A 15,743-nucleotide genomic window follows, 5' to 3' on the forward strand; every position below is an offset into this window, starting at 1 on the left:
CTTTTTAACTATAAATCTATCACCACATTCAGTCTTTAGAGCCCCCAAAACACTGCTCTAAAAGAATACTAAATACTACTAAACTACACCAATTATTACACCACTCTGGTGGAGACCTCAGCAGCAGCTGTTATATATAATAATATGTTATATATAATAATATATAATATATAATGTAAAATATATAATAAATTACTTGTATTGCCATCCTTTGCACTCACTGTTTTTTTGCAGACTCTGCATATAATAGAGGATGTTTGCTCCTTGCTTTTTAAATCCAAACCAGTTCCAGATAATGGAGCTGGAGCCTCGTTTAAAAACGAGCTCCTCGCTCTCAGATCCGCCTTCCGCCATGTTTGTTAAGGCTGATTTATGGTTCTGCGTTAAATCCACGCAGAGCCTACGGCGTAGGTTCTGCGTGGATTTAACGCACAACCATAAATCAGCTTTACACAAAAACGTCATAAACGGGAATTTATTGTTTTTACCGCGAGATGACAAATTCTTACTGTGGGGAATTTTTTTGACGTTATACGGTGAACGGTAAAATATCACCCATTCCTACTATTTACAAAGCAATAGGTTATTTGTCTTTCACATAACTTCAGATGCATCTTGCCCGCAGACTTGGGCTGCGTCCCAATACTCCCCCTCGCCCTCGTTTTCTTCACTAACCCTAACTTTTGCGCGTTCCTGTGAAGGTAGTGGTGTCCCAATTCCTCTTTTCACCTAGGGGGAGGGGGCATAACGAGGGCTAGGGGCTGAGAATAGCCCCTTCAAATCAAGGGATTTCAGATGCTGACTTGGCGAGCGAGGGGGTATGAAAATTGCGGACTGAATAAAAAAAAAAAACATGGCGGAGTTAGTTATATTTTGAGTTAGTTTCTGCATAAAAATGCATTTTGATTACATTTCTCGGCGCAAACCAATATTTTACTTTCATAATATTCACTCAGTGCATGTACATAATCCCTTTTTTGTCCGTTGTTCGCTAAGATCGCGCCGGAATATGGTTACGTAACCTACGTAAGCGACGCCGTAGGTTACGTAAGCGACGCCGTAGGTTACGTAAGCTACGCCATAGGCTGCGTCTATTTAACGCGGACCTAAACTCCGGAGCCGGCAGACAGAAATCTCTAAATTTCGGAGCAAATTTCTTAACAGGCGTAGCTACAACTGTTAGATTTCATCTATTAAACCAACATCTTCCTAAATGATTTATTTCAGCCAGCGTAATTCTCAACAGAGCTGCGTCCCAGGAGAGAGTTTCTCTCCCTGGACGACGGAGCAGCTTGACCCGGCGGACACGTCTCTTCTCGGGCGGTGAGCTGAGGCTGCTCCCCGGGGCCGGCGGCTCTTCTCATCTCCGAAAACATCGGGTCAAATTTCTTAACAGGCGTTATTTGGATAAACTGAGCCCCGGTTGCGGATCTTAAGGTTACCTTTATGCCTGAAAAAATATTAAAACTTAATAAAGTGGCATATTAACAGCGCTACAGCTGAAATTAAAACAGCTTTTGGCTCTCAGCTTCCTGTTCAGGTTAGGGATGAAAACGAGGGGGAGTAGGAAAATTGGGACAGGCACCTGGGCCAAGTGCCCTAGATCTCAAGTGCCCTAAAATCTCCCCCTTCTTTTTTAGGGGTTAGGGAAGAAAAGAAGTGCGAGTGGAGAAAAGAAGGGCGAGTGAAGAAAAGTAGGGGGAGTATTGAGATTGGGCCTTGCTGTCGCTCTTGATATCCCCCCTCCGCCCCAGCTTCTCTAGAAGAGGGTTAAATTGTTAAATTGTTGATTAGATCAAATCTAGACGTCAGAACTTATGTTTTATCATTACGAAAGCATGTGTAGTCCGAATCATGAGAGATGACTAACTGAAGCGTTTTTTTGTTTAGTCCCTTGCTCGTGTGTACACATGGGTGGTGCCCTCAGTATTTCTTTCATTCACTTTGAGTCGGGGAGACTTCAATCGTTACTAACTGTATTCTGGGCTTTAAAGTCTCAGCACGATATTGAATATGGGGCTTGGACTGTTTCAAAGCACATGAAATTTGATTGGCTGTTTTTGGTATAATGATGGTGCGACAGAATTCTCCAGCGCCAGCGCTGCTGTGTGAGACTACCTTTCACGATTTTGTGACGGGTGAGTTGCCCAAGACGAGTCCTAATGTAGGAGTATTTACCAAATCAATGGCAATACACATCTTTTATGAGCATATTTGGTCTCAGCCCATATATATATATATATATATATATATATATATATATATATATATATATATATATATATATATATATATATATATATATATGTATATATATATATATATATTAGGGCCGGGCGATATGGACCAAAAGTCACATCTCGATATTTTCTAGCTGAATGGCGATACTCGATATTAGGGCTGGGCGATTTTGGACAAAAATAAAATCCCGATTTTTTTTCTCTGAAAACCCGATTTTCGATTTCGATTTCGATTTTTTTTTTGGTAAAACTACAAAAGACAATGGAATAAATTGTTTCAAATATTTTATCTTTATTTTTAAAGAAAAATAGCAAACAAATTTCCCTATTGGGAATTAAGTGCAATTGAAAGATACTGTAAATCCTCCTTGAGTTTAGTAAAGTGACAACATTTACAATTTTCTTGACCAAACAAAGATGACTAGAGGAGCTCTGTCTGTAATGCAGGCAGCTGCAAAAAAGGAAAATCGATTTTCCGATTTTCCTTTTTTTTAAATCGTCTTGATTAATAAATCCGATTTCGATTTAAAATCGATTAATCGCACAGCCCTACTCGATATATATCTCGATATTTTTTCTGTGCCTTAATTGGGGTTTCCCCCAAAGCATTATAGCATAGCATCTCTGTTAGCTTCATTTTTTTCTGAGGCAAACCCTTAAAAAAACAGTCAGTTTTAATACAAAGCCTCGTGCCAAATGTCACACAGGTACCTTTATTAACAGAGGTCTGCACAATATCAAAATGTATAAAACAAATGAAATAAAAATAAACTGCCTGCATATATAGAATAAAAATGCTTCTTGAATAAAAGAAAACAAATATCCCTTTCCTGCATAACAATTAAATTAAAATACACTGTGCAATTAATACAATGTAGACAGTAACAGGCAGACTTTTCCACTGAGGTTGACAGTTGTGCAAATAACAAAACATTTTTGCAAATCTCAAATAAAACATTCAAGTCAATTTGTCACAAAATAAGCTATATCAAAATCATAAAAAAAACAAATGTAATTTTTTTTTTTTTTTTTTTTTTTTTTTTAAATCGATATAAACGATATTGTCTCGTACCATATCGTGTTTGAAAATATATCGATATATATTAAAATCTCGATATATCGCCCAGCCCTAATATATATATATATATATATATATATATATATATATATATATATATATATATATATATATATATATATATATAATATGTAAGAGTTGAATTAATTTGCAAGCACCTGAATTTTGATGTAGAGAGTGAGCCTTAACTTCTCAGTTTGTCGTTTTCCACATTTCAGTGAAATTTTAGTACTGATGATAGTTTTGCAAGAAAGGTCTACATTGCCACAGTTAAACAAAAATAAATCTCTAAAAGTCACTCAAAAGAACTGAAAAGAAAAAACTTGTTATGTAATTAATACCAGTGAGTCCTTTTTTAATGTATTACATTGTGATATTTAGCCTCTGTAAAGTCCAAGTCCAAACCAATGACACCAGTATTTAAACTCTAAACTACTCGGCATAGAGACGGTTTAGAGACAGTTCTGATCGGGTGAATCAGCCTCACAGCAGAACGTGCATTGCTTTTTTTAAAGTCCAGACTCCGAGACCACAATATTGATTTGAAAATTGCATAATTACATAGTTTACATCCCACTTCCTCAGGACAGGAAGTCCAGAGCTATATCTTTCAGCGGGATCAATATCTGGCAACATCTCACGGCGTCGTGGCTTTGAGACTGCCGATGTAAATTTCCAACACTGCTGAGTCCGTTGATTATCATGCAGGAGATGCCAAGTTTGCATCCTTGTGATTGGTTTGGTACCATCTGTACCAGAGGAAATGGCTGGAAATGTTGAGGGGAGGGGGGTGTTAAAAGTTTTTAGTCGGGAGGCTGGCTCACTGGTTTAATTCACAGCTGCACCATTTAAATCACACTTTTAAGATGCTGGCTCTAAAGTAGAACTGCATATTCACCATTAACTGAGGAGCGCCAGAACAAACAGGCTGATTGAAGTGTTACTAACATGTGCATCAATCTCGACTCCATCTGCATCGTCTCCTCAGGCCCTCAGATCCTCATCATTCTTCTGTCTCACAACACGTGGGAACATGGTTGATCATTCATCTGTCGGCGGTATCCCGCATGCTTGTGGAGCACTCCATCGATCTATATTCAGAGGTGATGGAAGTGGCACGGAGGCAGGAAGACAAGGTGACAAAACATTGCGCATTATTATCCAGTCGAACCTGCCGACTGGTTTGGACTTTCTATAAGCTAATGGCCGTGAAATCCTCAAGGGACGCTCGTGTCCTGCTGAAATCAGTATGTCCTGGGCAAAGTTCAGTGCAAAGTATTGTTTGCTTAGTCCTGTCATTTTTTCAGGGGATTAGAAATTAGTATTGGCAAATACTCCTATGTTAAATGTGTCGTAAAAGCCGAGGGGAGGGTTTAGTGATGACGAGGGGAGGGCTTAGCGATGACCTGGATGGGACGCAGATGAACGTCACCATGATTGTTGTCTCATATCTCTCACCCACCGCTACATCATCTTTATATGTTAGAATTTTATACCTTTTAAACCCCCCTTTATTATCATTTTTCCTTATTTACTTATTTATTTATTTATTTTATTGATCCTATTTATTTATTTAGATGACCCAAACCATGTCCTAATAGGGACTGTTTAGATAACATTTGGAACTCTAGATATATTTTTCATGTGTAAGGGCCCGATTTACTAAGATCCTAAATAAAGAGTACTAAATTGCGTGTGCACTGAAAAAGTTTGCGCGTGCTGTTGTTGTGTGTTTTGCGGGTGATCAACTAAGATTGCGTGCGCAATTGATAACAGGTGCAAACAGCAGTATTTAAATGAGGTGTTGCACGTCTTACGGTTTGCATCGCAAACTTTGCGCCATGGAGAGTGTATGGAAAGCAGGATATAGTCGCAAGCGCAAAATGAAATTTAACGAGTTGGAGTTATAGAGATATTAGTGGAAGAGGCAAATTGTTGTGCCGTATTCAGCACCCCTGCCGTGAAAAGCACCCCCTCGTATATTCAATGATAAGTAGACCAAGAAAAAAAACAACACACTGACACTTCAATATATTTATATATACACACTCACACAAACACATACTTAGGAGTTTATATTATATATATTTACAAATATTATGGAAGACAACACAGTAAGCAGGCTATTAATTAATGACATCAATAACCATTTACCCGATTTTTGTTATCTGACTGTGATTGTGGGAAAGTATGACTATTGTGGAATCCATGAGCGCATTTAAACATGAATCATTAACACAAAACTGGACGCTAAACAGAACGTGACACAGAATGAGAATATCATTTTTGTCAGACGAGGGGGTGCTTTTCACGGCAGGGGTGCTGAATACGGCACAACACCGGGGTATGACAACTGCAGAACAAGGCAGGCGCACAATAAGAAACACTTTTTTCTCCATGAAAACACGTGATTTATTTATTATCACAAATAAAAAAATGAATGTGCCTCCTGTGGCAACCTTTTGCTGAATAATACTCGATTTAACATTCAAATAAAATATTTCTCCTTTTGCATGTGGAGAATAGCACCGTCCTTTCGAACGTATTAAATACAGACGCAATCACAATCCCCGCAAAAACTTTCAGGCTTGGTAAATCTCATTGCGCGTGGTAAATGGACCAATTTGCATTTTCCCCTCCCAATATTTAGCGATTTCTGGCGGGTACGCCCCATATTGATTATTCATCAGGGCAAAAGTACTAAATGAATTGCGTGTGCTATTTTGCGCATTTGAGAGACGCAGTCCTCTTTGCACGCTGTTAGTAGATCAGCTGGCACTTTGGTTTGCGGGTGCTGTCAAGTTTGCACACGTTTTTACACACGCAAACCTTTAGTAAATCAGGCCCTAAGTCTCTTATGGACATTCAAACATGAGGACTCCTGTGTTGCTTTACAATTTCACTGCTTCAAGATTTTCATTTTTAAGTATTTTGGCTTTTTATAAGTAAAAGTTATAGAATTACAGGTTAAAATGCTGTTTATAAGGTAATTTTAATTATGTTAAATGTCAAAGCGGGTCAAATTTGACCCCAACAGTATGTAACTGTTAAGTGATGATGGTCTCTACCTATATATTTGTTTCTCTCCAAGTGATTTCACTTTTTTAATCCCTTGTTGCATGTTGCTTCTGGAAATACTTCTATGCAGCGTTTCAACCATTGCATCAACAGCACTAATCTAAAAACACTTTTTCTTAGCACCAGCAGTCAGCAGTTCCCTAATTGTATTATGATTTCTGTTTGCTCTTATTCTGTTTTTCTCCAAATTTGTCACGTTTCTGAACGGGTGCGCTGATGTATTTTGGTGATTGTTTGTGTGTGTTTTATTTATGATGACACACTAAACGCTGCTGTGAGTCAGAGTCAGTTAAAGCATTACCGCTAATCATATTGGGTGGGCTAGCGGCTCGCTTTCATGCGTCAAACACATTCAGATAGACCCACCGTGGTGCTAAATTAGCGGGTTCTGCACTCTGTCTGGAGAGATATCAGTTAATTCACATAATTCATTATGTGCATCGTGTACTTTTAATGGACCATTTAGCTACCTTTCTGTTTGTGTTTTCTCTTTCTCTCTGCCTGGAGCACTGGATCTTGAATGTCAGCTTACTTCTTTCTTTTCCGCTCTTTTCAATGGCAATAAATGTTGATAGAGAACTATAGTTCATTATCGCTCACTAGATTACTGATGCTATATTTTTCATAAAGGAAACAAACTATCTCACATACATTTCCAATGTCCATGTGAACTTCTTTCCTTGGAGGTTTTTGGGAAAAGTCTTTATATTAGGTTGCACTGATGCACCCCCTTTGCATTTTGATATGTCTGGAAGAAATGATGAAAAAAACAACAGCATATTAACAAAAAAATGACCAAACGCTGTTTCTCTACCACAGGATGTGGTTAATGGCAAATAGAGATAAAATAAGATTAATTGTAAAGCGATAGATAGATACTTTATTAACCCTGAGGGAATATTTAAAGTATTCATGCCCAACAAGCAGTTAGTATCAACAACAGAAAAACTCGGTTAGTAACATATGACATACATAATAGTGCAGCGCATTAATGTAATCTCAGCTTAGAGTAGAGGATTTTTCTTAAACCACGTTATTTGATTGAGTATCATTTTAAGTTGCTACACTGGAATTTCAAATGGATGAGAAAAACATACCACTTGGTTCGGCTGAAATTGAGGGTTATTCTTCTGACTCCCCGCCATCTCTTTCCTCCTCATCTTCATCGCTTGCCTCTTCAGTATCCATCTCTTTTCCTGAACCTGACACCCTCTTGTCTTCATCCCTTGTTTGTCTTCTTCCTCACTTTGTTGCTGCTCTGTTCCTCTCTCAGTGGCTCCCACGTCTGAACCCCCTGAATGCTACACCATCTCTCTTCTTATTCTCTATCCCTTTCTTCGGCTCGCTTGTCCGGGTCACTTTTTGAATAAAATAACTTTTAATAATTCTGTTTTCAAATTTTCTTTTCATTTTGGCCTGGAAGTGACAAGATGTGAAAAGGTTGAACTCCTTGAATAATATTTCGCAGTAAGAACACAAGTGACCCATATGAAACTACAAAACGTTAACCACAGCACTACCTATTTTCACTGTACCCTCTTTATTCAACGGTTATGATGCATTTTAATTTAATTGTGCAGCTTTACTATATAAGATAAACTTTTATTATTCCCACAGTGCAGTGGAGATGTGGGCTGTGGAATTTTATTTAGCCAACGGAAGTTTGCCAACTCGCTTTCGTCTCATACACAACAGCGCTGGCAGGTGGTCCGTCACACAGATTCGCAGCACATGCAGGGGCATAACTCAGTATTTAAAGGGGACCTATTATGAAAAACAAGTTTTTTCTTGCTTTAACATATATAAAGTGGTCTCCCCTCAGCCTGCCAACTCAGAGAAGGAGGAAAGCAACCAAATTCTGTACAGCCGCCCGGATGAGCCGTCCAGTGTGATGTGGCTTCTACGAGCCGTTCAGATTCTGCTCACTTTCGTTACGTAACCAAAATGCAAACCACGCCTACAACTAAACACCGTGCCCTAACTGCATGCGAGCGTCTGACTATCGCGTCGCACTGCGTGACATCGGACGCTCTCTGTCCATCTGCCTCCCACTAAAGCTGCCACTTTATTGAGGTTTTTGTAGTGAAATGAGGAGGTATCATAGAGATAACTTCTCATTTCAACTAACTGGTGTCAGGTTGGTGTGGTGAGGACCCAGATGCAGGAGAGAGAGTGGGAGGCCGGAGGCAAGAGTTCTCAAAAAAACAAGGATTTATTAATTCCAACAAAAAGGGCAAGAACCAAAAAACAAAGCGCTGCTTAGCAGGATCAAAAACTCACGGAAACAGGGATCAAGAAACTGGAGCAAGAACAGGCAGGACACATGGAGGAAAACACAGTACAGAACCACAAGGAGCAAGGGAATGACAAGACCATATATACACAGGGGATAACGAGACAGGTGCAGACAATCAGGGCAGATGGGACACAGGCGGGGCAAAACAGAAACAAACTGGGGGAAATGTCAACCACTGACAACTGGATCAGCCGTTCCTCATCCATGACTGTTTCCTACAGCGCTTTCAACCGGCTTTCAACGCGAGCGTCAGGAAGAAAATAGAAGCATCCAACAAATGTTCAGCTCAAAATGGCGCACAGTGCTGCATCGCTGCATCGCTCACAGCCAGTTAGGACAGTCCAATAGAAAATAAAGCAATGGAATTAATTTTGTCGCTGACGCTCGCTCGCATCACATGCAGTTATGACACGGTGTAACTCCACCGGCCGGAGCGTCCGCCATTTTTTCGTAGCGGTGTATCGCGTCATTCAGGCAGCCAATCAGCACAGAGCCTCATTATCATAGCCCCGCCCCCTCAGAATCCCACATAGATAATGAGGTTAGAGACTGGGATGATAAAGACATGGCTCAGAGGCTGAATTTCTAATTTATTTAGCAAAAACAATCAAAAGCTTGTTTTTAAGACATTCAAGTCCTGTTTAAAGTAGATTAGATGCCATAATAGGTCCCCTTTAAGGGGCCAAAGATGATCTTTTATTCTTTAAAAATAAAAAGAATAATTCAGGCCTCATTTCAATGCATTGGGGGGCTTTTGAGCAGAATAGTCATTTGTTTTAGTATCTTTTTAAGAACATAAAAATGAGTGGGGGGCAAAGCTCTTGAGTGCGGGGGGGGCAGCTGGCTCCCCTTGCCCCCTGTAGATCCGCCCCTGATTTGATGCTCCTCTACACAGCTCCTCCAACACTCTGTTGCAATAAATATTGTTCTGCATTCAGCTGCCATCTCTGAGTGCTCTGGTGTGTTTCAGCTAATATGACCACACAACTGCTGAAGTTGGTTGTTTTGCCGTCATATTTTCTATGCTTTCCCCCCCATTGTGCTGAGTCTGTAAAACCACCTCGATGTCAAGTAAACAGACGGGTGCTTAATGTAACAACGTGGTGGTGACGTACGAACAAGCAGCAATCACGGACAAGCACCATTGAGACTGGAGTAATGCGATGGCAGGCAGGCAGGCAAAATGGGAGGGAGGGTCAGTTTTGCCCGGGAACAGCATGGTATCACTTAACTAGTGAGAGTGCAGCTTTTTCTAGTCAAATAAATTCCTCTTATGGCCCTTTGAAAGTAACTTGGTTAGAATTACCCACTAACACGGGTCAAATCAGCTCCATCTTGAACACTTTGAAGAGAGATAGATAGATGTAGATAGAGATAGATAGATAGATAGATGTAGTGCCTCATTTGTAGTTCAGACTTTTCTCTCTGGCCTTGATGACATCACTATTAAACAAATCCCGTCTTGAGTTTCATAGTTCAGATTGTGTGAATCCCGGTGTCCTGGCAGCCCCATTGTGTGAAACATGACAAATTGGTCTCTGTTTTGATGCATAGGTTTTATTTGAAATGTAAAAGCTGTAGAAGTAAAAGCTCTAAATTCTAAAAAGATCTTGAAATGCCTTTGGTTGAAAGTTTGCTCAACAAGCTTCAAATATCACAGCGTTTTATGAGGAATTCAAGATTTCTTCATCCATTTCAGCAAGGGAGAGAATTTAAAAAGCAGCAGCAGTTATGCATCGCAATAAGCCATATTAAACATTCCCTTTTAAAAAGAAATATATGATATGTTATAATCAAATGGCTTAAATAGCTGCTAGTATTCTGAGGTAATTAAAGCCAGGGTAAGCGATTGTGTTGATGATGTCATGTCTGTTGGAATTTCAAACATAACATCAACATAATATGAAGAACCAGCTCACGTATCAAGTACAAACCCACCTGTCAGCAATAGCTGTTTTGATTGGGCGGGCTAACTTCCCGCCACTTTTATTTTGAAAACAAAAGACATAGACATATATAAAGGCTAGATGACTCGTCCGCGCTGCTGCCAATGCAGAGCGACGTCGTCACACGGCGGCCATCTTGCCACAGGAGAGCTCGCTCACTCATAACATTGTGTTCAATGGAGCATGTACTGCTTAAACAACCAAACAAAATTATAAACATTGAAAAACGTACTTTTGTATGAAAATATTAAGAAACAGATAGCTATGACATGGTATTTATATTAAAAGAATATTTCTATAGTATTCTTAGTAATATTTATATTTACATTATAACATATATACATATATTATTACCTTATAACATGTATATATATATGTGTATATATATATATATATATATATATATATATATATATATACATATATATATTTATTATTACAGTATAACATGTTTGTATATTATTACATTATGATGTATTTATATTATGACATCATAACATGTGTATGTGTATATATATATATATATATATATATATATATATATATATATATATATATATATATATATATATATATATATATATATATATACATATGTTATAAGGTAATAATATATGTATATATGTTATAATGTAAATATAAATATTACTAAGAATACTATAGAAATATTCATTAAATATAAATACCATGTCATAGCTATCTGTTTCTTGTTATTTTCATACAAAAGTACGTTTTTCAATGTTTATAATTATTCACAAGTATGCAGTGTCATAACTACATCTCTGACGTTCATAACAAACCAAACTGTTTGAAAATCTGTTGAAAATTGAGCAAGTTAAGGTTGTTTAAGTGGTACATGCACCATTAAACACAATGTTATGAGTGAGCGAGCTCTCCTGTGGCAAGATGGCCGCCGGTGAACGACGCTGGAGACTCTGCCTTGAGTCATCTAGCTTTTATATATATCTATGACAAAAGATAACAAAGCACCTCCCGTTTTGTCAAACTTGTCCTCAAAGCTGCACCTCTGAAGTACATAGACTTGAAATAGCAACAGTCCAACAAGTCAACGGTCCAGTGGCGTTGATAGGGTAACTCACAATGACTGGGTGGCGTTTTTAGGGTTCTGTTGATATGAAAGCAGTTAGGGAAACACGGTTGCGTGCTTGTTAGCGCAGTTACCTCACAGCAGTTTCTGGTTCAGATCCCAGCTGTGGAGTTTGCATGTAATCCCCGTGGTTGCAAAGGCTAATTGGTGTTTCCTGAGCGGATGTGTGCATTTAGTCATCTCTATGTTCAGGGTGTACCCCTGCCTTTCATCCAAGGAAGGTTGGAATAGCTGCCATCAGACCCGGTGACACTAAATGTAAAAGTGGGTATAGGTGGCAGATGAAAGCTTAATCGTTAGCTATTGGTGTGTAGGAGAAAAAAAAATCCTTTAAGCAGGAAAAATGTACATAAGAATCTTGGAAGCCTGAGTGTTTCTTAGCATTTACACCATAAAACAAGAAATCAAGCAAAACAAAACACAAAATGGGAGTCAGACAAAATTACAATACACAAGAGAAAACAAAATAAAGCAGGGATTTTAAACAAGGCTAAACTGAAAGCTTTGATTATCCCCCGAGACCGTGACACCAACCTGCTGAGGCAGATGGCAGTCATCAGTGTGCTTTTGTCTCTTTCTGTAAAGAAGGGATTCATCCCCTCCACTGCTGCCTCCTTCAGGTTCAGGGTGAGGAAACTACTGAATATTCAACTTAATCCTTTGGTTTCCTCAGGTAGATAAAGTTTTATTAACTGGGATTTCTTTTAAATGAAATCATACCGACTTGGATTTGAATGGATTCAACTCAAATGTAACCAAATGAAAGGTTGGCCTGTTTGCCAGAGCATCCTTCTCGCCTCCTCTCTCTCTATTTCTGACGCTCCGTCTCTGTTTGTGCAGGTGGAGTGGAGCTGGGCATCAACGCGAACGGACAGAGACTCAGACACTGGTTCGAGTGTCTCAAAAACAAAGGGAAGAAAGTCGAATACTGGCACACGCTGACGCAGCAAGGAGCGCCGACCAGCGACAAGCCGGACTAGACCGCACTAGACATCCATGCAGACAACGATGCACGCACTTACCCATTTGTCTCACTGAACGATGGTTGATGAAAGTCCAAAGGATAAAACATGCAATAATAAGAATGAAATGAAACTCAAATCTGTCGTATTACCACTGAATACAGCACAAAGTATTAGTATATAATCATACTAATATTAGTGACGGTAATAAGGTGTAATCTGAATACAAAATTGTGATGATGTCCTCATTAAAGTGTTGACGTAAAACAAAACAGTACTCACAAAATCGTGCTCAGACCTCACTGTATCGTGGAAGTTTATTCATATTCATTCAGTCTTAACTTTTTGAACTGACTTGAGGCTAAAGTACTCAAAAAGTCGTCGAGTGAAAGTGCCCAGATGTACGCCCTTGTGACACATGATGTGGTCCGTAGTTACAGGAATGAGAATGTTGTCGTTTTATTGGCTGTCAATCTGATGCAAAATAACTGTCATACTACTGAAGCACAAAATGATCCAGTCGGTGGATTCATACCTTCTTATGTTTTCTGTTTTATGTCTCTTGATTGTCGCTGGCGGTCAGGCGGTGATGTGTCAGCATCTGTGTTCGTGTGGAGGTTATGACAATATGAGTGCCTACATTCTCTGTATGTGCAGTGTGTGTGTGTGTTATTGTCTGTATTCTTTCCATGCCCCATTTTAAGAAAGTTTCCACCCAACTGCTGAAGCACTGAGGTGTGGAGATATATTGGCAAGGGACAAAGATTAATTCAAGGGAGCACTCAGACAAACTGTCATTCATAACTGCCGGGCCTCGTGCAATCTCTCGCTCCACTTTCCAGACAGTCATAGAGCAACTTTAGGAAAGAAATCTGTCCTGACACATAATATCTGCTCTCTTTCTCAATGAAAGACCGACGCTCCGTCTGCAGCAGAAGGAGCGGATATTGCTTTTGGATGTATCGCTTGTACTTTTACTATGTTGCAGCATTAACGAAGCAGATTTCAAATTGGATTAAAGATGCGTTTCAGAACTTGAGTGACTCCAGTTCTGCTCCTGCAGAGGCACGCGGATGATGCAACGTTTTATTCCTGCAAGGCAATGATTTACATTTTTTTTAATTCATAAAAGCAGAAGCTTCACTGCTCCATTTGTGGTGTGACTTACGTGAGTCGCCCAGTGCTTGAAGCGCACTACTGCATGCCCTCCGCGTGAGGATCTAAACACACAGGCAGATGAAATGAGGTAACATTTTGCATCAACCATCAGAGGGAGTCATTGCTTTGATCAGTGCTCTGTTCATGCCATCTCTTCTTAGATATAAGATATAGCAGCACATATTTCATGCTCCGGTATAGATAACCTTGTCTGTCAAATGCATGATTTCCTGCTAAATAATTAAGAGTAGAAATACAGAGAAGAGCCCATGCAGACAGCTTAACCTCAGGTAGTAAAAAAAAGGAATCGCTCCCAGTCTGGAAACTGATTTGATACAAAACACTCAGAGACTAGAATCCAAAATGCATCTCTCTACATAAATCTGCATATTGACGATGTATAAAAACTGTCGCTGTCTTGTTCGAAACACCTTCCAGGACCTCAGATACCCTCTCCTGGTTCATCTGTCACAGCAGCTCTGGTAACACAAACGTACACCCACAGCCGCCGTCTGTGGCCTCTGGGTTTTACTTGGGTTTTTATTTTTTATTCCCAGCTGTTGAAACAATCCAGCTGCTTATATTGTGCCAAGTCCTTTGATAATCTTGTGAATGTCGACTGCCAACAAAGAAACAGAAAATTAGCTTCAGCGCTGGGTTGAGTTTATTCCAATCCCTTAAAAGGGAAGAAAAAAAAAAGAGACTCTGGCATCATAAAAGCTTTTGAAGGCTTCATCCCATTTCCAGTTAGATCTTAAATATCTTCAAAAGGGAGGTGGGTTTATTCTGTACTTTCTCTATGCACATTTTAAAATCCCAGCATGTCAGCAGTGAGATAATCAAACCAAAACAACAACACGTTGGGTGTTTTCGTTTCTCTGAGAATAATCAGTACTTTGTGTCCAGGCTGGGTGACAGTGATCAAATTTCAGTTCCCATTTCTGCCTGGATGGTTGCTTATTTCTGTCACTGGACCTGTTGTTTACAGTCTCACAGGATTTTTCTGACTCTTTGTCTATTGACCCCCACTTTGCTTATGTAATCATTTATCTGCAATACAGCTGCATGTTTCACAATTCCCTATCAGCTTGCATAAAAGAGTGTGCAGCCTTAGCTGATCGTTCCGATTGCTGATGTGTTTACAGTCTATGTCATCAGTTGTGTAATTGTTTGTGAAACACAACAATTCAGGGTCTTTTTTCGCTCAGTTGCTGTGCTTTTGACCAAGCAAGGACTTGCTTTAACGGAAAAACAAAAACCTTTACTGTCACAAACTTTTGCACTTGTCTTCCTTGAAAGTGTTATATCAGTGGTAACGATGCAGGAGGGCTGACCCGGCAACGAGATGGGAAGTCATGATTGCTGTCTGTGTATTTATCGTCAGTGTCATTCCAGCAGTGTGGCTGCCATCCTGTGGTGGGTTTGTGTAACCACTTCATTGAAATAAATGGAAGCTGTTTCAGTGGGCGTCTGGCGCTCCATGTGACCTGCTTTGACTTCATATGAATTATTCAGTAACATAAAACAGGAAGAATACAGTGTGTGTTGTGCAATTATAAATTTATTGATTAAAATGTTTGCTGGCACTCCACAAACCTATTTTGCAAAATGTGTCCCACTGGGGTTTGTTCATATTTTACTAAAACCGTATCGGATCCCCCCCCCCCCACCCCCACTCCCACTAAATCCACTTATCCAGTCCACTAGGGTTCCCCTGGGCCTCTCTTTTAATCCACATGGACTGTGCCGGCTGGGGTCATTTCTATGGAGCCAAATCAAGGCCAAAAGTTTTGCTAATTTGAAAATTTGAACCTGAACATTCTTTTTTACAGTTTTTTCAGTATCAGATCTTTTTTTCAGTTTCAGAACTTTTTATT

At 39.4% G+C, this 15,743-nt stretch overlaps 1 protein-coding gene across 1 annotated transcript in view; it reads left to right on the forward strand.

Moving 5' to 3' along the window:
• doc2d (double C2-like domains, delta) overlaps positions 1-15,549 on the forward strand; it is an 83,742-nt gene extending 68,193 nt beyond the window's left edge. The window contains exon 11 of the mRNA XM_061745179.1: positions 12,587-15,549. Coding sequence (XP_061601163.1) covers positions 12,587-12,726 — 140 coding nt within the window. The 3' untranslated portion in view covers positions 12,727-15,549. The remainder of the gene's footprint in view (positions 1-12,586) is intronic.
• The last annotated feature ends 194 nt before the right edge of the window (positions 15,550-15,743 follow it).

The sequence above is a fragment of the Cololabis saira genome, chromosome 1 (assembly GCF_033807715.1).
Source record: "Cololabis saira isolate AMF1-May2022 chromosome 1, fColSai1.1, whole genome shotgun sequence".
In the NCBI taxonomy this organism is placed as follows: domain Eukaryota; kingdom Metazoa; phylum Chordata; class Actinopteri; order Beloniformes; family Belonidae; genus Cololabis; species Cololabis saira.